Source organism: Rhipicephalus microplus, chromosome 3 (genome assembly GCF_043290135.1).
Source record: "Rhipicephalus microplus isolate Deutch F79 chromosome 3, USDA_Rmic, whole genome shotgun sequence".
In the NCBI taxonomy this organism is placed as follows: Eukaryota; Metazoa; Arthropoda; class Arachnida; order Ixodida; family Ixodidae; genus Rhipicephalus; species Rhipicephalus microplus.
Window position 1 is genome coordinate 209,475,187 of NC_134702.1, and position 26,642 is coordinate 209,501,828.

The 26,642-nt window shown below is 44.7% G+C and overlaps 1 protein-coding gene across 1 annotated transcript in view; it reads right to left on the reverse strand.

Moving 5' to 3' along the window:
- The window catches only part of LOC142804118 (stalled ribosome sensor GCN1-like), a 344,986-nt gene that overhangs the window by 43,064 nt on the left and 275,280 nt on the right, over positions 1-26,642 (reverse strand). Inside the window, exons 42-45 of the mRNA XM_075890700.1 lie at positions 18,792-18,994; positions 16,097-16,220; positions 12,116-12,214; positions 7,512-7,655 (exon numbers count right to left, since the gene is read on the reverse strand). Of these exons, the coding sequence (XP_075746815.1) occupies positions 7,512-7,655; positions 12,116-12,214; positions 16,097-16,220; positions 18,792-18,994 (570 nt within the window). The remainder of the gene's footprint in view (positions 1-7,511; positions 7,656-12,115; positions 12,215-16,096; positions 16,221-18,791; positions 18,995-26,642) is intronic.

Sequence of the window (26,642 nt, forward strand, 5' to 3'; positions counted from 1 at the left end):
GTGGGGCAGCATTAATACATCAGCCGAGAGGAAAAAGAAGATGGCTTTTGCCTTCGAGTCGTCTTAAATGAATGCACGAGGGACCCGGTGAGCATGACAATTCGTTTTCTTCACTGTTTCTATTGAATTATCCATACTACGAAAACACACCGAATTTTGTTCAGAGCTTGAATCCTCACTAACCACACTGCTGGTCGACCTCAGTAATATTCCTGCACGGATATAATGCTAGTCCTCTTGGCAATGGCTTCCCTGCTTCCATTCCGAAGTCACTGTTCAATGCTAAGAATATTTTAGGCACACACTTATATGAGAATCTATAATGAACAAGCGCAGACAAAAGACGCACGCACGTGCTGAACTTTCATTTTATTTTTAATGTACAGATGAGGTTACATGACGAAAGTGTTGTACGTCTTGTCCTTCTTCCTTCATGCAATAGCGAAAAAAAGTTTACTCTCGTAAAACTTATCGAAACCATTCTTTCTCGCGAATCAGTCTTCTGCAAGCCTAGACAGCTTCTTTTCCTCCTGGGCCATTTTCTGCCTGTTTCGTGCTTCGCTTGAGCAGTGTTGTCTCATGCGCATTCCCACGTAGTAATGACGAATTTCGGCCACAGCGTCGTTTTTGTGTCCGCAGCATAGAAACGTGAGGTCGAAGTTTTGAAGAACATGGTCAATGATTCCCCGAAAAACGTCGCATTCGTCCATGTTCTTGGAGAAGAAGCCTTCTGCACAGCGAATCATGTCGTACAGCCGCGTGTTTGATGAGTCAACCCACCTCTTGATTTGCAGTTTGTAAGACATGCTTGTGGCAACGTCGGTGTTGCGACAGAAAGTGATTGTCTGCAGAGTTCGCACGGCAGCATTGTTTTCCTCCTTCTTGACAGGAACCCTGTGATGTAATACAAGACCGCATCGACGACTTCAGAGATTTCTTGGCTATCCTGGACAGCTTCATCCAAGTCCCAATCACTTGTTTCGACAAGTCCGTCTAACTTTGCTTTTAGCTGTTCGAGGTGCGAGGGGTCATTGTCAGCTTTTCAGAAGATTTTGCGGAATTCTGAAAGGTCGAGGGCTGGCTTTTCTTCAATAACTTCGCAGTTCCCGAACCTCGGTGGTTTGAGCAGGCTGTAGACGGAAAGCATGCAGTACAACTGCAGGAACGTTGGCATGTCTGGATGGTCATTGTCGCAGGCTGCCTGTCTTGCCTAGCCAAAGAATCTCTCAAGAGGATCCTGATTGAATTTCGCCGTTAGGACGTATTTGTAATCGCACTTGCTTAATAGGTACTCGGTTAGCGCAAGCGTAGAAAGCATTGCAACACGGAGGCCTTCCGCAGTTGTTGGTGTGAGAAACATTTCCTTCATAATTGCGCCCGACTGGAGCTCCCGTTCCCAGTCATGCAGCCACTGAATTGAGTCTCTAATCACGGTGAGGTCCCGGCTGCCATGTCGCACCCCTTCTATAGGATGCCGTCTATTCATGGAGTCAAAAAGGTTGTTCATTCTCTCAGTGAACGCGATTGTTCCTGCAGCTTCTAGCAAATTCAATACTTTCTGATCAGCGTACAACTTGATACCGGAGCACATTGACCGGCTGAAGACTTGTGTAGCCAGCTTAACGCGCATAAGCTCCATTTTTGAGGGATATATATGGTGTTCCGTTATCTTTGGGCAAACCTTTAGGCTCTCAGTGAACCCGATTGTTCCTGCAGCTTCTAGCAAATTCAATACTTTCTGATCAGCGTAGAACTTGATACCGGAGCACATTGACCGGCTGAAGACTTGTGTTGCCAGCTTAACGCGCATAAGCTCCATTTTTGAGGGATATATATGGTGTTCCGTTATCTTTGGGCAAACGTTTAGGCCCTCCGCATTGTTGCAGTCTTCCTTGTACACGGCAGTGTAGAGATTCCATTTCGCCCACTGCCCGTTCACCTTGAGAAGACGCTGTTTAAGGGGGGACGCGGGTCTTAGAAAAGTAAAAAATGGCCAAAAAATCGATTTTGAGAAAAACGCATTTTTCGAATCTTTGAACCTATAAGCACCTCTCCTCAAATTATTAACGCTAAATTCGATAAAAAAATAGGTTAAAATCTATTTTCAAACCATCACGGGAGTCGCAAAACAACCCGCAAAACAGAAAATTTGTTCGAACTTCCCGCGCGCGCCGCCAGCGAAGCAGCCGGCGGATCGGCGCCATCTTGGGCTTGTTTTGAAGCTGGTTCCTTTGTGCGCGTTTTGCGGGCTCTCAAAATGACTTAGCTCCAATAGAACGACTGCCCTCCCCCGTTTTGCGAAGCCGTCTGCCAGACCGCTGATTGGCTAGAGCGCGCGCGCGCGCCGGCGAGCCCCCCCGTCTCGCGCTTACCATTGCCAATGCATTACCAATGCGAATCCACTGGCATTACCAATGCGAATCCACTAGCATTGCCCGCGTCAAAGAACTCTATGCGGAGTTTGGCAATCCACCGGGCAACGTCGACGACATTTATGATGGCACGTGGCTTACCCATGGACACAGCTCCCATATCTGTGTTGGTTGTATAATTGAAATGTACACTGGTTTAGTTATTGATCACGTTGTACTTTCAAACTTTTGCCTGGGCTGCGCCACTGGACCAAAGGAAGATGAGGAGGGACACGCTGCTTGGCTCGTCCAGCACACCCCTGTGTGCCAGAAAAATGTTGACTGCAAGGCTGGCCAGATGGAAGTAGAAGCAGCCCTACGCCTCTTCCGACGCTCCTTAGAAAAGCATAAGCTTCGGTACACAACAATGCTTTCAGATGGTGATAGCCGAACCTTTCATGCCCTCACTGAAGATGAGGTTTACGGATACATAAAAGTTGAAAATAAGACTGCATCAACCATGTGCACAAACGAATGGGGGCTGCCTTACGAACGCTCATCGAAAAGAAAAAAGCTCAAGGTGGGTCACTTGGCGGAAAAGGTAGGCTCACTCAAGACAAAATAAAGAAAATTACCTTTTACTATGGCTATGCCTTGAGGAGCCACAAGAGTGATGTGCCAGGCATGAAAAAGGCTGTGCTGGCCACACTAAGGCACATGTCATCAACAGACGAGGCACCCAAACATGACCTCTGCCCTGAGGGAACAGATTCATGGTGCAAGTTCAACAGGGCCATAGCCAATAGTGAGGTGCCTCCACCGCACAAGAACAGCCTGCCCGATTTCGTCTGTGAGGCACTAGAGCCTGTGTTTATGAGGCTTAGCGACAAAGCATTGTTGGAAAGGTGCAGACATGGGATCACCCAGAATCCTAGTGAGAGCTTACACGCTACAATTTGGCAACAAGTCCCCAAGACCACCCATGCCTTACTGCGCAGCGTAGAAAGAGCAGTGGCTGAAGCCATCAGCCGCTTTAATCAGGGGGCCACGAAGAGCAATGAAGCAATTGCTGAGAAGCTAGGCTACAGTGCAGGAAATCTCTTCATGCGTCGTAGCCTTGAAAAGGATAAAACCAGGCTTCACAAGTCGCGGAGGGAGCACCTGCAGAGCAGTTCAACAAAGGCAACACTTGCAAAGCGACATAAGCCTGCAAGAGACAAAGAGACACTGCATACAGCCCTGGCATGCTGTAGAATTGTAAGGATGTCTGGGACAAAAATGCGTGTTTTACTTGAAATAGTGTTTTATGTATAAAAGGGCGATGTTTTTATATATAACATGTGTCTTCCTTTGGTTTTCTGTGCACTAGAACAGCCACAAAGTTGTAGACTGGGTTCCTTATACTGATTCAACGGCCAGTACACAGTTTTTAAATGAGCTGTGGCAAATATTTTGGGAAGGTGCATTGACACATTTGGTACAGCCATACTCACATAATGTAGAGCTATACAACGGTGCCATTTTTATTGCTCTAGCTTCACTTCAGCAAAAGTTACAGTTATTAGAAACTTTAAATGCGTTTTTCTCAGTTCAATGTTTTTGTGCACCACACTAAACCTTAGGGGTTTTTCTTATATGTTACTGTAGATTGAGAATGACAAACTTGGTATCATTTTATTTGTAATAACATTACCTATGGGGTGATGCTATTTTGATTACTCTAGAAGCATACTGTTAATTACAATTATGGATAGTAATAAGCGAAAAGTGAACAGAATATCCATTGTAAGTGCTGGTCTGTTTTCTTATCTATATAATGCCTAAAAAATAATAAAAATAGCATCACCCCATGCAGAAAGCCCTCAGCATTGGGGCTATGCATTTATTTTTTGGATCTGGCTTGATTAAGTTGCCAAAAAGCCCCCAATGAAGTGCATAATTAATTAAATTACGGATTTTAATATCTTTTTATCCACCAAAGCTATTTCAGAAACAACTACATATTTGAAATCAGCATGAAAAACTGTCCAAGATGGTGAGGTTTGGTCAAGATTGAGCCAAAAACAGAAAAAAAATTTTAAAGACCCATGTCCCCCCTTAAGCAGTCTGTTCCTGATGCACTTGGAACAGATGCGGCACATCAGAAAAGGCAAACACCTTGCGATCCTCATTTACGGGGTGCTCAAAAAGATTCTTCGCCTCATCGAGCTTTCCGCTGGCGCCCAGGTGCGTCCACATCTTTCTATTTGTCGCCGCACCGTCACAGACAATCCCATCAACTAGTGCACCAGCGTTTTCTAGCATGACGATCACCTGAAGGACCAACTGGCTTAGGACTGTCGCTCTAGTAGTTCCGTTTAATGCAAATACACCAATCAGTTACGCGTAACTGTCTCCGAAGGGGCAGAACATGAACACCAGCGCATGATTTGCCAGCTCGGAACAATGCTCATCTTCCTCACTATAGTCCACGAGACCCGTGTAGGTTAGGGTTTTGGAGTTCACACTCTTCCGTTCTCTCACCAGGATTTCGTCAAAGAGGAGCATGCCATGTCTTTCAAACTCCGTTTTGGAATCCAGTTTTGCTTTTAACGCTTCGAGAAACTCGGCATCGAAACCGCATTGCATTCCAACCGTGGCGAGATAGTTTCTGATTGTTTTCACACAAGGCAGAGGTAGAATGTTGTTTTCGCGCAGAAATCTGTAGCCAGATGACGTCCAAATGTGTAGACAAAAACAGAGCAACGACCAATCTTGATGGTAACGCATTCCTCGCTTCGACACAGCCTTTGCAGCTTTCACACATTCCTTCAGCAGCATACAATGCGTCTCTGGAAAGGACGCCTTTCGCATCAAGTCATCCAAACTGTTCTCGTTCACTTCTCTCAATTGTTTTTTGCACTTGACTAGGTCAGCTTCGAGAGCTTCTTTTCTTGCCAGAAGTCTTTTCTTAGAGCGATAGCAGGCAATATACCGACTTCGCAAGGCCTCAATTTTGCTTTTCTTTGAAGGACTCAACGGTAGTCGTATTCGGGTCGTCTGCCTGCACTTTTGCTTTCGAATTCGGTGGACTCGTAGTGTGTTGGACAACGTCTTGCACGCGCCGCACTGATCTTCTGGACCATCAAGAAGAATGGCACACCTTCTATGCCGCCAAAATACGGTCGCGTCGACGGAGCCACATTCTACTTTTATCCCAAGAAACTTTTCCTCTGTCGGACCGCCGCGACATACAAGTTTCTTGTGGAAGACCTCGAGCATTTGCGTGACGTCAATAACATGCTGGGTTCCTGCACAAGGGTCCACTATTCTGCTGGTGACCTCTCGCTGTAGCACGCACTCTGTCATCTTCACACCTTCTTTGCACATTGCGAACTCGAGGCTCTTATTTACAAAAATCGGCGTTGTCGGTGATGCCCTCTTCAGCTGGATGAAGCAGATGCTCGGAGCTCCTTCCACGACGTCTTGTCGGCTCCAAGCAGCGCTGGGCATGACGATTTCTTGTTGTCCCGTGAACTTGTCCAAGACGCACATCTGAGATGAATTAAGTTGCGAAGACTCTATTTGCATGTTCGTCACTAGCGCGTCAATGGCACCAGAACTACTGGCACAGAGCGCAGTATTGTATCTTTCAACCTCGGAGACGCCGGTACTTGTTTCTTCGTAGTTCAATGCAGTGAACTCATGCGAAGAGGACGTTACACGACACACAGTCTCAATTTCCTCACCCTTGCAAGCAGCGGGTTTGTTCGTACCTCGAACCACCGAAGTATCTGTCCTTGCATGCTTTCCGCACTTCACGTCAGGTCCAGTTCGTTGTCTTTTTTTTGGGAACAGCAGACAAGTAGCTGGGACATCGCGGAAAGATTACACTGGCCGTTTCGGCCAGTGTAATCAGTGTAAACCGAAACGGCCAGTGTAAACCGGCCAGTGTAAACCGAAATGGCCAGTGTAAACACTGGCCGTTTCGGTTTGTCGAGGAGAACTTCGCCACCGAGCTCACCATAATAGCGCCGCCTGTCTATGTCACTGTCCAAGAAGTGCTTCTCGCAAACGTAGTGACGAGGCGTCAGCTGTCAGTCTTTTCTTGTTATGGCGCGAGCCCACGCTTCCAGCCTCACTGGGTCACTAGGAGCTTTGAAGGTTATTACCTTCTCCATGCAGGACGCGTACCCGCTGCTGCAGTTCGGCACGAAACATTTCCCCCCCATCTTTGAAAACCACAGGTCGAAATCTGCAAAGCACTCTGCCTTGTCGTGGCGTGAAAAACGCGCGCAAACATCGGAGTCGGCGCCGCCGGCGAAACGCGCGGAAGCCAATGAGAGCGCTAAAGAGAAAGAAAACCAGCAAATCGCGAAGGGATGCGCGAACTTGTTGGGAACTCTCCCTCCCAAGGCCACCTATGCATGCGCGCGCACAATATGCGAGCGAGGAGTGAGGGGCGCGTGCATGCGGCGGCAGACGTCGTCTGCTCAGGGGCCACTATTAGCAGTTCGTTTCAAGCGCTGTACGGCCTATAATTCTGGCAGTATCGATTAGTGACTGCAGCTAAAATATCTGTCATATCTACCGATTGATGTTACAGACAGAAATCTTAGAAATTTTACAATGTACGAGGTACTATCACAATTTTTATGCGCCCCGTCCATAGAAGAGCATGTAAAACATGGCAACAGGCCAAAAGCGTCATCTGTCATGCTTCGGCGTAACCCGCATTCCGCCGTGACGCTACCGCGCCGCCCTCGCGCGCTGCCGCCGCCTAGAGATTCCCCTCCTCAAATACTTCTTGCTCCGTGCCCAGGACAGCCAGAGAAAACAAGTTTAGAAGAAAAGATAAAGGTGAGGAGGTTAACAAGAACACATTTAGGAATGGTTGCAATGGTGCCTACAAACATGAGAATCGAAAAGAAAGCAATATATTTCCTGGCATTACAGAATTGAGATCTGGCTATTGAATATCCAAAGATCAAAATATCACAACTGAATGACCGACCGAATATCCGGTTATTCCAGTTTCCAATCGAATCTAAGGAATCGATGAATCAAACAACTGGTTTCGCCACAAAATCAGTATTTTGTTGATGTGCCACCTGAAAAAAATGATTATAAACCCCATGCACTGAAGCATTGCCCGAGTACTGTACAAGTGAGGCCACCCACCTCTTGCTGTTTGGGTGTGTCGAGGGACGCACTGAAGGCTGTCAGCAGAGCAGGCAGGATCTTGGGCAGATGTCGTGATAGGGACTCACCAGCCACAGCCGACAAGTGCGACAGGGCCTTGGTGTTCACCGGAGGCGTCGTCAGCTGCAAGCAAACAAAAATGCAATGACGTTTTTGTTTGCTTTATGTTTTTTTTAGCCACCACAACAGAAACACTGTGCTTAGCACACTTCTCAACAACGAAAAGTGCAAGCAGCACTAATTAGTTATTTATTTTTACACACTGCTGACCTGTTTACGACATCTTAAGCAGAAATGGGCATACACAACTATTTAGTGCAAAAACATAATTAACATCACACAACATAATGACAGTGGTAATAATTATAAAAATCCAAACAGAAAGCATAATGTACAATACAAAAAAAAGCACACAATTCAACACTTTTGTTGCAACTTGCAAAAATATGAGAAAGCTCCAACAATAGCATACTTTTGCTGACTGAAACATACTGATAAAAAGGGAAGCATTGCATAACTCTGGGTGCATGACTATACAAAAAAAAAAAAACAATGTGTTAGCGGTTGTTCAGAGCATGTAGAAATAAATCAACTGTTGGACACTCTACAATATCGGGTGATAGGCAATTCCACTTACGGGTAGTTCTCGGGAAAAAAAAAGAATACCTGAATGTGTCTGCGTTTACATAATCTACAACTTTCTTTGAATGATATCAGCACACAGCACATTTACTTGTTTGTGTAATGTGCACTGTTCCATTGATTCCAATTTTGTAAAAGCTTCAGCCTCTCCATTGTTCTGTCCTGTAGTTTTTTGAGCTCCGCTTTAATTGGAAGAAGTGAAGGTGATGTGTGCCAACTATAACAATTAAACACAAATCGGACAAACTTTCTTTGGACCATTTCAAGTTTTTTTTTTTTTATATTGAACTCAGTAAAGGAATCCCACACTGCAGCTCCGTATTCTAATGCAGGTCCATGAAAGTTTTCTATGTGAGAAATTTGATGTGTGGTGTGACTTCTATAATTGTGACTGCAGCATAGTCCCATTATGAGCGCATGTTTTACGAATAAACAGATTCTCGAGCCACTTTTCTATCTAATGTTCTTAGTATTAAAACTAAAAACTGGCCCTGCATTACAAGACCGATTCGGCCTCTTCTTCACAGGGTGACTCTCCAGCCAACTTCGAAGCTAGCGGCTTCATTTAGTGGTCGTCCCTCTCTCTTTCTTCCTCTTTTCTGTTTCTTCCTCTTCTTTCTCTCTCCCCCATATATTCTTGTGACTAGATGTTCCTAATGTTATGTTTACATAGATGAGATGCGACCTCCCCTTCCTAGATAAATTGAATGAGACCTTATATTGAACGATTTTCGAATGCAACAACGGTCAGTGCACAGGAAAATCTTTCACTACATTGAACACTTCATATGCCAATCAACGGGCAGCGCAAAATGCCTCTCAAGTTAGCTTCACTTAAAGTAAGGGGCCTTTGCTTCACGAACTTCAGAGAGCAAGTGCTGTGATTAGCAGGGCTCCGTGCAGACGGAGAAGCTTGCCATCATGCCCATTCTTCTATGATCTCTCGTCACTGTGCACATCAGCCTATTGTGTGCAGTTACCGCGATTGCTGTTCTGTAATTCTCTGTCCCCAAAGGTTACGTGATGGCTACCGTGAAATCGATGAACGTGTACCGGCTTCGACCAACTGAATTCTTCAGCATGCACGCTATAATCGAGGCATGCAAGAGCTTCCTTTTTCCTTTCTTTCCCATAGATAAGGTTCTTCCAAGTGACACTCGGAAAAGCTCGCCACAATGCCTGCCACAGTGGTCCTTCCAAAGACTTGCATCAAGCTATTCACCTTATAAAGTCAGTGAAACAGCACAGTACGCATGAATATTCTCCGATGACAAAAGGTAATAAAAGGAAATGCTTCAACTTATCACAGTTACTTCTCACTGACTTTGGCTTTTCCTTGAATAGTGTAGAGCAGCACATGTTCTCACTGATGCAGAATTTATGAATGGGGCTGTTTTAATAGTTGAGTTGAGCAAAATACAAGTAAACCACAGCTAGCCTTGCGTTTCTGCATCTAATTTTTGTACCTGTTCGTTGTTTTGACATGTATGTCTATGTATGAGTGTTTGAGAAAACAGGGGTGAGACTGCTGAGATTGAATTAGGAGCCATTTTTAGAGCAGTGAAATTCCAATTTTAGAGCAGATGAACTTTGCTTAAGAGCAGTTAGCGGCATTTATTATGTTATCCTAGGAGCTTGAAAAATTTTCAGCAACATGGGGGCCCAAGTGCATATTATTAATTTAATAGGCTTACAATAAACATAACACCGAAACAGACTTTAAAGAAAGTTGTTGAAAAAATTATCACCAGGTATGAACTGCACTACCATTTGTACAAACATAAGAAATGATAAAAAAAAGTTCTAAAAACTAGGTTCTACGGAAACATCTGAAAAAAAAAAAACAAATCACCCTCAGAATAAATTTGAAAAATTGCGATTCCACAAGAATCGTAGTTACGTAACTATGGGCCTTTGCTTAAGAACAGTGTCAAGATTTAGCATATAACAGCATTGACTTTAGTATGTCTATTTCTCTATCTGCTCAGCTGCCCAGTTGGCATAACGTTCTCCCCTTTCCTCAGTGCACTACAAGCTTTTAACAGACAACAAAAGTCTGCTGCATCGCTGTTTGTAGCCACCTTGCGCTTGCCCGTTTTCAATAGTGTAGCGCGGGAGCCAAAACGCCTCGCCAAATTGACTATCTCATAAAGCGCGTGCGTATGGCACGGAGTGATAAGCGATTATGGTACTGGGTGATAACCACAACCAGGCGTTATTAATACTGCCTACGTTGGCCGGTTCTAGCAGCGTTCATGTAGAACTCCTCGCAATTGCAACCTGCGCCGCTCCGCAAATTGCGTAAGGCTCCGCACTCAAACGAACCACCCCACACAGAGACCGGATTGTTGAAGAAAAAGATAAAAAGAAGGTATGCCACTCACACTACGGAACGGCCACCGACCGTCACACCATTTAGACATAAACCTAAGCCTAAAACCTCATGTAGCCTAGCGCCGGCACACAGCGACGCTTCTTAAAGCCCTCGTTGCGAGTTTCAATTACAAAAATGGAGCAGTGCAAACCACCGTTTATGAAAGCCACGCGATTGCTGATGCGTCATGAGTCATGAATAAAGTGCCGAGGTGCTTGTTAATATCCTTTAAACTGATTTGAATGTATGTTCTGTCACCACGCGCTCACAAATCGTACAAGTTTGTCTTGCTACCATGCTGCTACCAAGTGGGTCTCTCGCCACCTGCTGACACTGATGTGCAGATAAGGCGTGCGATGGCTTTTGAAAATGCAATGAAAACTCACTTGTATAAATAAATTAGTTGCTAATGGAAGCAAACCAGGAGCGTGTTGCACGTATTCTGTCACTCACAGAACCCAGTTTGAGAAACCACGTGCCAGAATGTGCAGGAAATGCTTCGCGTGCAGCAGGATCACTTCACGTTTATGCAACAAGGACCTCGCTCACAGCAAGCGTGGGCACGTAAGTGACCACACTCAGCAGCGCTGACATGACAACCGCAGCGGCCAAAGGAATGAGCTACACACAACAAAAAAAATCACTGCATATCCATGAGGTAAATGATGATGAGTAAGGCAAAGCGGACAGACGTACGGATGCACGGACGAACGCACCAAAGCACAGACGGACTGACAAACGCTTTGCCCCACTTATCATCATTCACTCCGTGGATATGCTGTGACACCATTTTTATTGACATGCAAAGCAATGAAACCGGCTACTACGACTACACATAACATACGACCTGCGGCATATGGAGCTTTGCCCTAAAAACTTGAAAGTCAACCGCGCAACGCATGTCACTCGGTTAGGGTGGCTAACTTGGTGGTTTTCGCTAAGAGAAAGTGGTGCCAGAATACACAGTCAAGCTAGAAGCAGCAGCGCGCTCGATACGCGGCTGCATATTTTCGCGAAGTCATGCATATTTACAACAGTACAGAGGAGATCATGGCGTCACCGTGCAAAGTAAAAAACACGCTTGGGCTCGTCTTATTTTCTTGGTATTCCTGGTGCTGCTCGTAAAATCATGCAGTCAACTCAGCTCATTCTAGTTCACTCTCATTCAGTCTTTTTTCCACCCTGAAGCTGACTTTGGCATCAAAATTCCTGCTTTTGAGGCTATTTTGGAGCAGTTCCACGCAATTTTCACAATTTTTATGCTCTTGGAGCAGTTTGGCGCAAGAAAACGAAAACATATCAAAAATGCACAATATGCGCAGCTGTCTCACCCTTGAAAAAAACATGACTACGAAATCCTTCTAATCTAAACAACATTAGGCACACTAAAAATTGCCCAAGTGAGCAACTCACTTTGTTAGTGCAGTTTCAATGATTATTTTCGGTCAAATAGTATGGTGACATCTCTTGCATTCGTTGACTTCGTCATTTTAACGCAAAAGGTAACCTAAAAGACAGCAACTGAAAAGAAAAGACCTAAATAAGCCCCGGAGCAATAAAAGTTTACCTGTGGTATAAGGTAGGGCAGCACAACTCGGCTCTTGATTGCCATCACTTGCCGCAGGCCGTCCAAGGTGTTCTCGGCCAGTTCAGTGTCAGCGTGGCCCTGGAATGAGTTTTTGCTGCATTAACACAGGCGCAAGGGCCACCAAGATAACAGATGCAAGACTGAAGCAACATTAAAGTTGAGGATGCTGGTGATGGTCACAACCATAAAAGTGAACTAGTGTCGTAAATGCAGGCTCGCGTCCTGAAAAACCTGGATTGTGTGAAGAGCACGAGCACAGGAAATAATGGCGTCACATATGAAAAGCTTGTGTTATCTTCTGTGTCCTTAATTAGCTCTTGCTACACTGTCATTCAAGTATGCCTCGTGAGATATGGTTATGTGTGCCAAAAGAGACGAACAAGTGCTGTCATAGATTTTAATTGAACACAGTTAGCCATCCAGCCAGATTATCGTCAACGCTGCTGTCTTTGGAAAGCTGAAGTACAGAGTTTCTTGAAAAAATTACAAACTGTAGAACCTAGATCACATGAACTCGGCTACTTATAGATCCCACTTCATTTGAAAATTTTCTTCAGTTTCATGTCTCTCGACATAAATTAAATTTGACTGATCTGAAGTGGTGGACAGCACTTGCCTGTTTAACTTGATGACTTTGGTTACGATGAACTCAGACAGCCAGCAACAAGCTTTGGCTATAGCATTTCAAGACACAGCATGTTACAAAGTACAGTAGACTCTCGTTAGATGAAACCTGACAGTACCAGGAAAATATGTTCCATTTAACAGGAGTTTTGTTAACTTAGATGTGAGCAGAGGTGCAGAATACAAGTACTAAACAAATCATATTGGTGCTAGTTCCATCTGCCCTCCTCTGTATTTATACTCGCGCTCTGTGCACCTGCGCCCACGGTTGTTGCGCCTGTGTCGTGGATGGCTTGTCCCATCGTGATTACTCTCTCGACACACGAGCCAAGCCAAGTCACCGAAAACTTCACTGCACATATGCACGGCTATGCCGACTAGCAGTACAAATTATTTCTGAGATAAATTGTAAATAGAAAAAGCATATCACTCCAAAGCTTTAGTGACCCGCAAACTGCGCGCACGGCCTTACGACCATACAGAAAAGTTGCTCAAGACGCGCTGACCAGCATACAATGATTACGGCATGCGAAGGCAGCACCACTTGAATGCATGCTACTAATGCAGGCCTACAGTGCATTTTTATGGGGTATATTTTTTACTGTAAAGAAGCAAACAATGTTTCAATACTAACAGGAAAATTGCTGACCACACACTAGTTTAGGGTCCAGTGACAGGGAAGCTCAGTTAATTGAAGTTCCTGCCACCAGGTGGTGCCACAGGCTATTTTCACACTTTTTGAATGAAGAAATAGAACTATGACTTCACATTGCACGAAAAAAAAAAAAAAAGGGCCAGGTTTTTTCCTGCTCTGTATTTAAATTCGCTTTGATTCAAATTTGAAATTATTGTAAATTTCGAATTATTTGCGAGGAACAAATAAATGCATATTAATTTGAAGGTACTGTTTGTAAATGTGGCTTCACTGCAATGTAGGATTGTTAAATCGTGAGAGCACCTATGCAGAGAAAATCCGCTCTGCCACGAAGCTCCCCTTCAAATATAAATTGGCCCTGCAACACTTTTTGAGCATTGTCAGAAAGTGCTGCCAATTGGTAGTCGAGGCTACCTACAACACGCGAGCCAAATATTATAGCACAGCATGCGGCCTGCGATTTGCAATTAATTCTCAAAATCAGCTAAAAAATTGCTCTCTTCTCTTGGCAAATGATTCCACAAGCTCAGAAAGCACGCATGACATATTTTTTTTCCCCGTGCTAACCCTCCTTGCTTAGCTTCCAGAGCTTTCGTCGGCACGAGAAGAGAAATTGCACTTGCAGCGTGCGAGAAATTTTTGCAACTCCGCTCATACTAGACAGATTCTGAAAATTTTTGTGGAGGTGAATTCATGAAGCAATACACTTATTTAGTGAATTCATTCCACGGCTACCTAAAGTGTAGCAGAGCCCCTTTATATTTCAATGTTACTCTAAAATCAATTCATTTTATCAAGCTGAAAGAATGATGGCTTTTATGCTCTAAGCATAATAAATTTTAAAATGTTACATATTTTACGGGTTACGACTCGCATCTTGCCGAAAGTCAAATCCTGCAATCCTGCTACTACTTGAAATTGTTTTGAAATTCTTAGAATGAGAAAAAAAAGCATTTGCTCAAACGCCCTATTTCAATTTTCAAAAAATATTGTGCAGGTTAGTTATGTCATAATAAATGTTCCCATTTTTTGTATGTCATTCATTCTATATATGTCATATATGCTACTGTCGAACCCCACTACAACGAAACTGAAGGGGTGCGGAAAAAATTTTATTAAAGCGAAAATTTCGTTGTAGTGAAATAAAAAAAATATAGCCGATCTGAACAAGCAAAACAAAGGAACGTTTATTCTCAAAATTCAAAAAAGTGTCAGCTGCTTTTTATTCTATCCCAGCCGCGTCACGACGCGATTCTCACTCATGCATAGCGAGGTCATGGTGAAAAGCACGCTGAAACAATGACTACAATTGCTTTCGTGAACGAACCAAACAATTGCATTAACACGTCAACACCAGCAGCCGTCTGCCATCAAAACGCCGAGATGGCAGCAGGGTATCGTGAAGCGGTGACTTTTGCCTTATTTTATCCCATTCTTATCAACCATCACTCGCTGCTAGTTGATTTTGTTGATAATGCGGACGAACAGCTGCTCTGATTACTTACCACACTGGCCAAGCACGAAAAAAATGATAAGCATTGGAATCGGAAAAGGCATTGTTCCAAAGATGCACCTAGCAGCTACACGAAGGAAACCATGAAGTAAGCCACAAAGCTTCAGCTTCAAATCGTTTGTGGCTATACAGTAAGCGCAATTTTTAACATTTTGATGTATTTTCAGAAACTGAAAATACGTCGACAAAGTCTAAAACACACGTTGACACCACCAGAAACTACCACAGTTCAGCAAGCATGGGCACTGCCATTTTTCGATAGCGATGGCAATGAGACTGCCCTCTTTTCGGCAAAGCAGGGCAATCTTGTTGCCATCGCTATCGAGCAATAGTGACACCCATGCTTGCCGAACAGCGGTGGTTTCAGGTGGTGCCAACGCATGTTTTAGACTTCGGCGACGAATTTTCAGGTTCTGAAAATGCATCAAAATGTTAAACGTTCGGTTTACTCTATAACAATAAATATCTAAGCCTCGAATCGCATCGTGAAATTTCATTGAAGCGGGACGGCAGAAGAAAAAGTATTCGTTGTAAGACAATATTTATGCATTGACTCCTATGGACTGCTGACTGGGAACCGCGAATTTTTCCTTGTACCTAGAATTTCGTTGAAGCGGCGTTGGTTGTAGCCGGGTTCAACTGTATGTGAATTTGGTTCGAAGTTATTCAACCAAAGTCAATATTTACTTCAAATTCACCACAAGCCTAAAATTCACTATTCGCAGAAGCCCATTATTTAACTTTGAAGTGGAGCTTCGCGGCAGTGCAAATTTTCTTTGGATATGCATTTTCATGGCTTAGCATCACTTCACTGCAGAGAAACCACTTTGACAGAGGGGATCAAGCAAATTAAAATTCACTTGGATAGGTGCTTTCATGCCTGCGCACTGCTTCACTGCACCGAAACCACCTTTACAGGGTGTCACATGCGGACTAATATGTATGTATTGGTTCGCTCTGAATAATTCAAGATTTTCAATTATACAAATTCGATTTGAAGCGAATTTGAACACTGAATTATTCGTTGGAATATTCCAAACAGTCAAACATTCGCACAAGCCTAGTTATCAGACATTTGAACAGAGTGGAAAAAGATTGGCAGTTCAAGACATCTAAGCTTATGGATGGATCACTGGTTCAGAAGGGGATAATCCAAGAGTAATCTCACCAGCTGCATGAGCAATGGTGACAGAATGTCGTCCAGGGCCCTGGAGCCAACGGTCGAGTGCAGGTTGTCAAACGTCTTCGCTGCGGCTACGCGAACCTCCTTCAGGGGATCGCACAGGGCTCTCCTGCAAGCACGCATTGAATATAGTGTCTTATGTTCCATTCTGGTGTACAGTAACATCACGGTATAACGAAGTTTGGGGGACCGTGGCAATTTGTTATTTTGAAAGGCCATTATAGTGAAAGCATAAAAATTAACCATAAATACTTATTTTCCACTGACCAAAATGACTTACCACTTACCTTTACAACAATGGGTTCTTGAACTCATTTTTTACGATAAAAAACAAATCCGCAAGTGAACACAAAAAATGCACGTTTATTAAAGAAGTCTGTGACTTTTTTCATTTATTTTTTTTGACACGTGCAGCACAAACTTAGTAGCGCGAAAGCCTCCAGCTCATCCACATTTACCACTTTCTTCTTAGGGAAAACTGCTTCTGCTTCTTCGTCGCAAGCAGAGATGAACTCGTTATAGTAGCACCGCAGTGCAAACACCGACTTGCCTTGCGGACGCGATAAGTAATCACCCAAAAGAGATAAACATGAGTGACAAGGCCTCCTCAGAGAACACCTATATCCCTTTGGCCTCCTAGATCACATTCACAAATGACAAAGACAAAAAAATCCCGAAACGTCGCCGCTGTCATCGCCATAGAGTTTCCTAATATTAGGAAACTCTATGGTCATCTACTCTTCCAAAGAAAAGAACGAGCCAAAAAAAGGAAATTCCTCACGTTTCGTTTCCTGTTCCCTTGCTGTCTTAGGTTTTCCGCACCCATGCTTCCTGCTCTGCTCCACAACTACCACTCTGCCCTCCGCCCACTGACCTTGCCCCTCGTGTTCCCTCACCTCCGCTCTTGTGAACCTGCAGCTGTCTGCAGCATCGGCGTTTCTATAAAAAGAAAGAAAATAATCGTCCTTTCGTTCTTTTTTTCCTCCGCACCGTCATGCGTCTTCCGAGAAGCAATGCGTTCGTTTGCTGCATGTTCGCTGTGTCGTCCGCTTTGGTACCGCTCCAGTGGTAGCGACGAATTTCAGAACATGAGTTCGTAGTACTGAGGCGTTGTTAATATAACACGGAACTAAGTCAACGTTTGTTATTCTGAAAAGTTAGGTATTCTGAAGTACGTAGTGAAATAATTTCACATTGAAACTATTAGCAGTTGGTGCAGGATTCTTTAAGAGTTGATTAATCTGAAAAGTTCGTTAATGTGGTGTTTGTTCTACCAAGATTTCACTGTAGCGCTGTGAAAGGACACTACACCAGGAATCAGCTGGACAGAGGAAGACATTCTTTAGAGCACAAAATGTACCTGCAATAGATGAGAGCATGTTTATCTGTAATTATATTATACTGATATGTGCCTCCAATGACTGGGATCACTCATCACCTTCAGCTCAGCAGCATAGCCCGTACACAATCTCATTACACCATAAAACTGCTGTAAGTAATCATATTAGGTCTCAGTAACTACCATATTTACTCCCATAATAGGTGTGCCCCCCGTTTGGTCGCGAGAAACCAGATTTTTTTTATTTCCGTGCATAATAGGTGCACCCTAAAGTGGGCCGTGATAAGTAATTCTGTACTGTATTTGCACGGTTGCAATTCGACGCACGCCCTGTTAGGTTAACTGGTGCGAGGGTAAAGAAAAGAAAAAAGATGGTGGCAGCACTGCGCCAGCTGCGTGGGTTCTCCGAGAAAGAAAGAAGGGAAGGTGCCTGCGTCGAAGTAATGTGTCGGCGTGGTTTGGGCCGCGGGCACTCCGCACGAAACGTGCGATCGTGTTTTCATCTACTACACTTTAAGTTTCCTGTGGGGAAAACATCGCCGTTATGATGTTTGCTACCTCGTCCGCGAATTTACAAGCTTTTCGGCTTTCTGACGAGACTTTGCACCTTTGCTGCCACTACACATACTTGCACAACCTGGCGGACTTTTGTTGCGTTTGTTTTTCCCACCGCGAACCTACACAGCGTATACCTACATTTAGAGCAGTGCTTGAGTGCGATCTTTTCTACACCCAATCTCGACGTTGTCTTGTACAAATTTCCCGCGACAACATGCTGGACTGTAAGATAGGCCTAATCAACGCTGAATGCTTTTCGATGGCAGTCGCGAGCACTCTTGTTATATCAAGGTTGTCTCTCATTTTTACTTTGTTGCATAGAGGTCGGAAATACATGTGCTTCCATGGAGCAACGGCAGGGAACAAAAATTCGTTATATTGAGAAATTCCTTATATGGAAGTTTGTTATAAGAACGTGTAACTCCAGTAAAAATTTGAATAATATCAATGCTTGTAAGCACACCCCATCGCATGCCCTAGTTCTCAGACACACGAGACTGCATGCTCAACAGATTTTGGGTTAGTCCGCTGCAGATATTCTTGACTTTAGTGATTCCCATTATCAGCTGTATATGCTGAAGGCGGAAATCAAATTCTCAAAAATTCTATCCCGTGTAATAGGCTCACCCCAAACTTGGTGCTGGATTTTCCGGGAAAAAAAGTGCGCCTGTTATGCGAGTAAATGCAGTTACAGCTAGCCAAACCTCCTCTTCCATTCATCTGCTCAATCTGTGCTGCCCAACATGTACATCTAGCCAAACGTAGGCCATTCCGTGGAAGTACCTGACGGTGGGCACGAGGCTGTCAAGGAAGGTGAGAACCATGTCACGGGACGTTGAGGCCAGGATTTCGCTCAGCCCAACGCATACGCCCTGGCGTTGGTCGGGCAGATCAGAGTCCAGGCCTTGCTCCAGGATGGGCACGATTTCGGGCAGAACCCGCTCGCCCAGCTTGCGCACCAGGTCACCCAAGGTGCGCGCTGCCACCTGCACACACAAGTCTCAGTGCTGCAGAGCCTGTTTGTTACATTATGAGGTTGCAATAAGAGAAACTCGGAAGCTTGAACCATGAATACCGTTTAGCAGCTAGCGCCACATGGAACAAGGCAATTTCTCAAATGCCTGGCTGCTTCCGGTACACGGCAATAAAGCCGAACACTGATGCAGTGAACTTGACCAAAGTCAAGTCAAACCACTACACAATGAATACTTCAGGACCACATTACATACCTTAGGGCCACAGAGACATATTTTCTGTTATTTACCCTGTAAGAATTAGAACAAGATTTGATTCGCCCTCAAACTATCAGAATTCACTTTAGACCAAAAAGCTTGCTGTGTACACTGGTTTAATAGGCTAGCGGCTTGAGCGAGTTCGTTCATGCTCATAAGAGGAAAAAACAACACACAATTCAGACAGATACAATATGAAGAATACAGTGACGCATATAGACAGGGGATAGGGGCATCATATCACGTTATTTCTTCTTTTTCTTTTTTTTTTTGCTGTCTAGGCATATATGTAGTCAAACTTCGATTATACGTCCTCCAGTTTCACGAGGACCCACTTTTTACGACCAATCGGTTTGGTCCCGGCAAAATCCCCATAGAGATAATGTATCAAAAACTTTGGTTATACGAGGCAGTTTTACGCCTGTCCCGCACTTCACTACGACTTTCCGATTCCGTCCGAAATAAAAAACGCACTATTACTCGCATCGAACGTTGACTAAATACAGTGAAACCCCGTCAATACATAGCTGCCGGGGACGGCGGCATAACTACGAACTAAACGTACAACGTATTAACCCCTAGCAACAAATTTGCATCTCCTGATATGCGCCATTGCCGCCAACAAAGGAATAAATTCAGTGTCAAAGGAACTACTGCCTAAAGTGCCCACTTTAAGGTAATTGCTTTTTGCCCAAGTTCAGGAAAGATTCTGACCCTCGCACAACCGCCCGATAGCATGTGGTGGCGACGCCAAGGAGCATTTCGAAACTACTGCGGAATCTGGGATACGCAGCGTGGCACAGCAACAGAACGTACACAATCGGCTGTCCGCGATATAGTTGTTCCGCGGTCTGCTTCTAAGTGAAAACCGACCCAGTATTTTTGTATTTTTTTTTTGAAACACGACATGGTCGCAGAGAGCCAAATGGTTTACTGCATGGCCAGTTGCGCGCAGGGCTTCGCTTACTTTGCGCACAATGTGACTGTTGATCCACATAGCCTGAAGCTAAGTGGGCATTCACGCCCACTCAGCTTTCTGGTTTTCTCGGTGCCCGCGACCCGCAACGTTAAACTCCACGACAGCGAGCTGCTTACATTTTAGTTAAGTGGTATGCGCTTTAACATGATCCCGCACAGCGAAGCGGTAGCAATCGGTAGCCCAGCCCATTCAGGTAGTCGCAAACTAAATGCGTGCAGAAGGCTTGAAGCGACGCTGCACCACATACGTGCCCGAGCAGATAACCGGCAATGCTTAGTGTGATAAGAGTTTTCGTTGACAACAAGTCATAATAGCACATTTGTCAGTGGTCGCCACCTCGCCTTTGTTTTTTTTCCCAATGATTACTCGCAGTGTCCCCGCCGTAATAGCGAATACATTAGTTATATGAGACTCGATCGGGGATTCGTCTCAACTGCGTTTTAACCATTATTAAAGCGCGTACGTACTAACAAGGTTTCTCTGTACTCATGAGGGCAAAACATGAAACACAGTAGAATCTCAATGATAACATTACGGCTGATGCAAATTTCGCCATGATACGAATTTTACGGTTGTTTTGGAAAGACTAAATTATAGAAAATACGCCATGATTCGGTGTTGTACGAATGGTTTCCCCACCCGGTGCGGATAATATGAATGGGCGATTGACCGCTATGAATGGGCGATTGACAACACAGTTTGTCTGCGGGAGGAAGGCCCGTTCACTTTTGGCCTCGAAGAGAGCGAATGCGGCAAAACACGCTGTAATTTACCTGGCTTTAGTGGCCGGAAAAACACGGCGCGAGGCCAAGGCAAAAAAAACGGTTCGAGACGAATTTTTTCGCCACGCGATAGCGTATCGCCTTTTTGTTTCACGGCTTTGGCTACACCATTTGCTCTTGCTCCCAAATCACGTGATGTAAACAACCGTGCCGCTAATTTAACATGGTGTCAAGGCGTTGACGGCAGATCGCGTCAGCACTATCGCGAACTATTCGTGCAGCACGTCAAAGCTCACGGCCTTGACAAGGTTGCGTTCATGGAGAGCTTGGTTTGAATTACGATCGCTGAAAACACCGGAAGTGAAAGAAGGTACAGAAGCAGGGAGTCGGCATGCCTTAACGTGTCTTGCTTTAGCACTGGCGGCTGAATCCATCGCCGCCAATGTCCGCTCGTGTCGTTACTGCTGGCGTACTTTCCGAAACAATGTTCGTAAAGGGATAAACTGTTTTTTTTTTTTCAATGCTTTGCATGGATAACTAGAGTTCGGTACGAACTTCAAACGTGCAAAATGTAATGAAATTTGAAGCGGCAATGGCGGCGGTGGCATGTACGAGAGGCAGAACGATTGTGAACATTTTCGACAGGCGCGAGCATGGTTTTGCAGCCGCTCTGGCATTTTCGCTTGAATTCTCTAGGACTGATTTCTTTTGTGTCGACTTCGCGGGGCGGTTTTACGGCCGCTAATGCAGCGATGCCAGTGAATTTCCGATGAGTTTGATTGATTGATTGATATGTGGGGTTTAACGTCCCAAAACCACCATATGATTATGAGAGACGCCGTAGTGAAGGGCTTCGGAAATTTTGACCACCTGCGGTTCTTTAACGTGCACCTAAATCTGAGCACACGGGCCTACAACATTTCCGCCTCCATCGGAAATGCAGTAACCACAGCCGGGATTCGATCCCCCGACCTGCGGGTTTCACAATGAGTTTGGCCACTTTCGATCTCTTTGATGTCAAGTGTCAACCCGCCACACCAGTAGCATGAGTGAGGAAACCGCGGCATTTTAGTGAGAGATTTGGAGGCAAAAAAAGTTTAAAAAATTAAAGCGTGGACCTTTTTCAACTATATATTCGTGTAAGGCCCGCACTTTTTTCCGAAATTACTGCTTGGTGCGACGCTTACACGAATCATGCTGATGACAGCTCATCAAAGGTCTGTACCATTTCCACAACAATTGCAGAGTGAAAGAGTCACAAATGACTAGCCAGGAATGTTTTTATTAAGATTCTATTTCACTATCATGGTCTTTGTTAACGGAAGCACTCGCCTTGGCGTCGGCATCTTCGCAGAGATGATCATCCTCAGTGCCGCTCATGCAGTTGGAAATTCCGGTTACATTGAAGCTTTTGGCGACTACTTCGAATGACACAGTACGCCACGCACTTAAAATCCACTCACAAACTTAATGCAGTGATGCAAGCTTCAGCCGTCCCATTAGCGTCTTCTCATGATTGCCCCCAGCCATCTATTCCGAATAACAGCGACAAAATTCCGCTTTAAATGGATGGTTAATGCATACGTCGAGCGGCTGCAGCACACTCGTCAGTCCTCCAGGAATAACAACCAAATCTGTATGAGCCGAGGAGAGTCTGTTCTCGATGCGATCCGTCAAGTGGCCCCTAAAGCTGTCCAGGACAAGGAGGGCTTTCGCTGTACCAGGCCTCCAGGTCTGTTTGCCCCAGGCAGTCTTCACTCAGTCCACGACAAATTCCTCGCACATCCAATCCTTTTCTTGGGCATGCACAATGATGCAATGGGGAAACTTCTTTTTCGGGAGAGCCTTCCTCTTGAACACAATGTACGTCGGTAGTTTCCTCCCGTCTGCCTTCACCCACAGCATCACAGTGCACCTTTGACGTTCTGCGCCTGCCGTGAGCTCAGTCACACTTTTTGGGCCTTTTAAGTCCACTGTAGTGCTCTCTGGCACATCGAACCACACAGGAGTCTGATGCGCATTGCTAATTTCGGAGAGGTTATATTCGTGCTCCTCAGAAGACCATTCACGAAGCAATAAAATTTTGTCACCTTACTTGTGTACTCGCTTGGAGGCTTTTGACAAATCGTCATTCGGCAGCGGATGGAGAACTGGTTGCGGTTCATAAACCACGTAGCCCTCTTCGACTTGCCTTGAATTGCGCCTGAGGGATTTCCATGTGGCAAGCAATGCTTAGGGCTTTCTCGTGTATCATATCAGTCTATACAGCGTAGCCGTGTCTTCGAGTATCCATGACATATTTGAAAAGTTCTCCTTCCAGTTTTGGATATTTGCACTTCTTTTCACGAAAGGCTTTCTGACTCTGCTTGGTAGCAGCGAGGGCATTTTTCTACTTCATCCAATATCGCATGTGCTTCTCATCCGCATTGTACTTGCATCCAGCTTCACGCTTGCCGTGCTCCTCGGCATATTCAATCACTTGCAGTTGAAATCCTGCAGTGAACGACCTCAAATGCCGGCCCATCTTCTCCCACCTGCATTGGCTCAAAGCACCAATTCGACGAAAATGTATTGACTCGACGCGAACGATTGGCTCAAAGCACCAATTCGACGAAAATGTATTGACTCGATGCGAACGATAAGTCACACAAAGTAAAAACGGTGCCATTCCGTCCATCACCCGGAGGTCAGTCACCGTCACAACTGCGGAAGTTACAAAACTGGCAGCGCCATCTGGCTGCAATCGAACTAAGTGCACCTTTATGGCGAGACTTTTTGAATTTTTTTTTTCCGAAACTTTGCTCTCCAAGTAAAGGTGCGGCCCTTAGACGAGCATATACGGGTAGTGGCCAATAAAGTTCTTGTTCATCTTCAATATCAGCTTTACCTTGTTTTTGGTTGACATGAATTCGGAATGATACGAATATTTTGCATGCTCCCTTCAAATTCGTATCATTGAGATTCTACTGTACTCACGAGAGCAAAACAGAGTAACGTCAGCTGGCTGAAAAGCTCATTTCTGATGTCCTGATATTTTCATATTTTCCATCAGCAGAAACATTTCCTGGTCAACGTACAGCTCATCTCTTGGCATGGTTTGAGGCCTTTGCCGTCACAAGCTTTAGCACGCGAAAGGGCACAATGCAGCTATTTTGACCGTGCAAAATAACGTTTACTTGATGTCAACGTTCATTATAACAGTGGGGAATCACTAGCTGCACTTTACAAGGAAACAAATTACAATGTGCACAGCTCAGTCAAGCACAAAGGCATTCATGAAGTCGAGCATGATACGCATCGTAAAAACCTCGTGATCTCGTGATGAATTATGGATGGTGATGAAACTATGCCTAATACTTCTGACGGGAGGCTGTTGGCAATGCAGTTTCAGTTTCATTTCCATGTGCAGGCAATTTTTGGACTTAATTTATCAGAAGTGTTCATTTTTTTTAAAGTTGAGAATAAAGATTCGCTTGCACCTACTTCAACAAAGTAATACAGCCACTGGCAAGAATATTTTAAATTTGCCCTCCTTGGAGAAGCACAACGTCGTGTCGTGGGCTTATTCAGTGGTCTGTACCCGTTTTTCTTTTTTTGTGTGTGTGTGAAAGACTGAGTGTCACTGCCTGTATTCTCAGTTTTTCGATTATACGACCCTCGGATCATATGACAGTTTTGTGTGGTCCCGTGAAAGTTGCATTATCGGCGTCCCACTGTATGAGCCCACATGTGAAAAAATAGTTTTAAATCAGCGGTGTCCCCATGCCGTCTTCAATTTGTGTCTGAATTTCGCACTGTTTTTCCCTCTTATATAAACAGGTTTAGTTCCGAATATACAGGGGCATTGGTATTCACAGTGATGCCACCGAGGTCTTCCGGTTTGGAGCGATTTTCAGAGCAGCTAATTTCAAATCTTGGAGAAGAAGCAAGTTACATTCACATTGAAGGACATGAAAAATGATTCTGAGGCTATTGTGATGAGCTACAAATATTGATATTCATAGCAGTTTTCATAGAGCCAATCATCCTAGAAGCACTCCATATTTCAGTAGATGATGCAAAAATAATAGCGTCATGCTGTTGAGCATTCTGAAAAAACTTGTTCAGTGATTATTTCCGTAGCAAATAAACAGAATATTGGTTGAATAAAATTGTACTTCATGAAATACCAATATAAATACACCTATGTGGCTATCAGCAGACGTGGTAGACAAACGATGTGACGTACAATGCTAGAGACTCACACAGTCCCAAGAGCATTTCCCTAAGATCACTTCAAGAATAAAACAAGGTTGTTCTTCTCCACAACTGATTAGGCTGCTTGGCGTAATATGACGTCATTCAGCTATAGTCTCAGAAATCCAGCCTTCTACAGCACTCATCTCTGTGCTGAAGCTACACAATTTAACAAACTTCATTTTTCTTTCGCAGCAATATTTTATATGGCTAGGGCGTTCTGTCTATAAGAGTTTGGCTCTTCCTTTTTTTTTTAACCTTACATATACGCCTACGACTACTCGAAGGCAAGATTCATATTGTTTTTAATGAGATAGCAATTATATAGACATTCTGGACTGGTTTTTGCTATTGCCAGGAGTGTAGCCAAAAATTTTTAAAAGTTGGGAGGGGGGTTGCACCTCAATCTGAAGCGGGGGGAGGGGAGAGGGCAGGCAAAAGGTCATTTGGCGCTACATATGCCATGGCCAAAACAACTTCGGAGATTGGGGAGGTGCATAATCTCGATGTGCCCCCCCCCCCCCCCCCCCCCGGCTAAGCCACTGGCCGCCATGTTTTGTGCAATGTCCCAATCGATAAGATTCCGGGGCCCATGATGTCTTACACACAGAGTAAAAGCGCGTGTGCAGGGGCGACAACATGGCTAAAGCAGAGATATGAAGAGCCGACCTATCTCTTTTGCACTGAAGCCGGATGCGATAACATTATACCCATCCACCAGGCCTCTAATCGATCCTTACTCAAGCAGAGAGGAATGCATCGCCTGTGTCCAAGGGACAGGAAGGAGCTAGAAATGCGAGGGGGAGGGGCATTGTTATTAACTTCGACTTTAGGGGTGTGATAGCTGGTGCACCCACTATTTACAACTGGTATACCCTTCTACCTTGTACTATCAATGCGAACAGACTGTGCGAAAAGTGCTTCAGTTTCTAGAGCGGCACTGAGCCTTGATCGAACGGCGGCCAAGCCATGGTCGCCCCGTTTCACAGATCCATTCATACCTGCCGTTCGTGCTGTATAGATAGAATCACACTGGTCTAGAGCAGCGGAGCGCATGCTTGTCAACACTGTTAGTAGCTGCGGCTTCTATCTCACGTTAGCTACAAGCTTCTGTTGATGCTTACATTACAGCACAAGAACCTAAAAAGCGGCACGGCTATGTTTGTAGCATTACGGCATCTCTCTTTACATATTTCTGAAGAAAACGCCAGCTGTAGCGGCCGGCTGGGCGCTCTAGACAAGTCTGATTCCATCTATACATGCACCAGCATACAAGAGATGTTTCAGGGGTCTCTAATCACCCAAGTCGCGAATATTGAACACCGCGCATGCAGCAAGTTCTTGCGAGTGCGTGAACCTTGGAAATTACAACCCTGTCGCTAATGCTTCTCACGAATGACGTCAAGCCTTATTATTTGGTATAAAAATACAACGTATTGGTATCAGTTTCATTGCTAAGAGCATA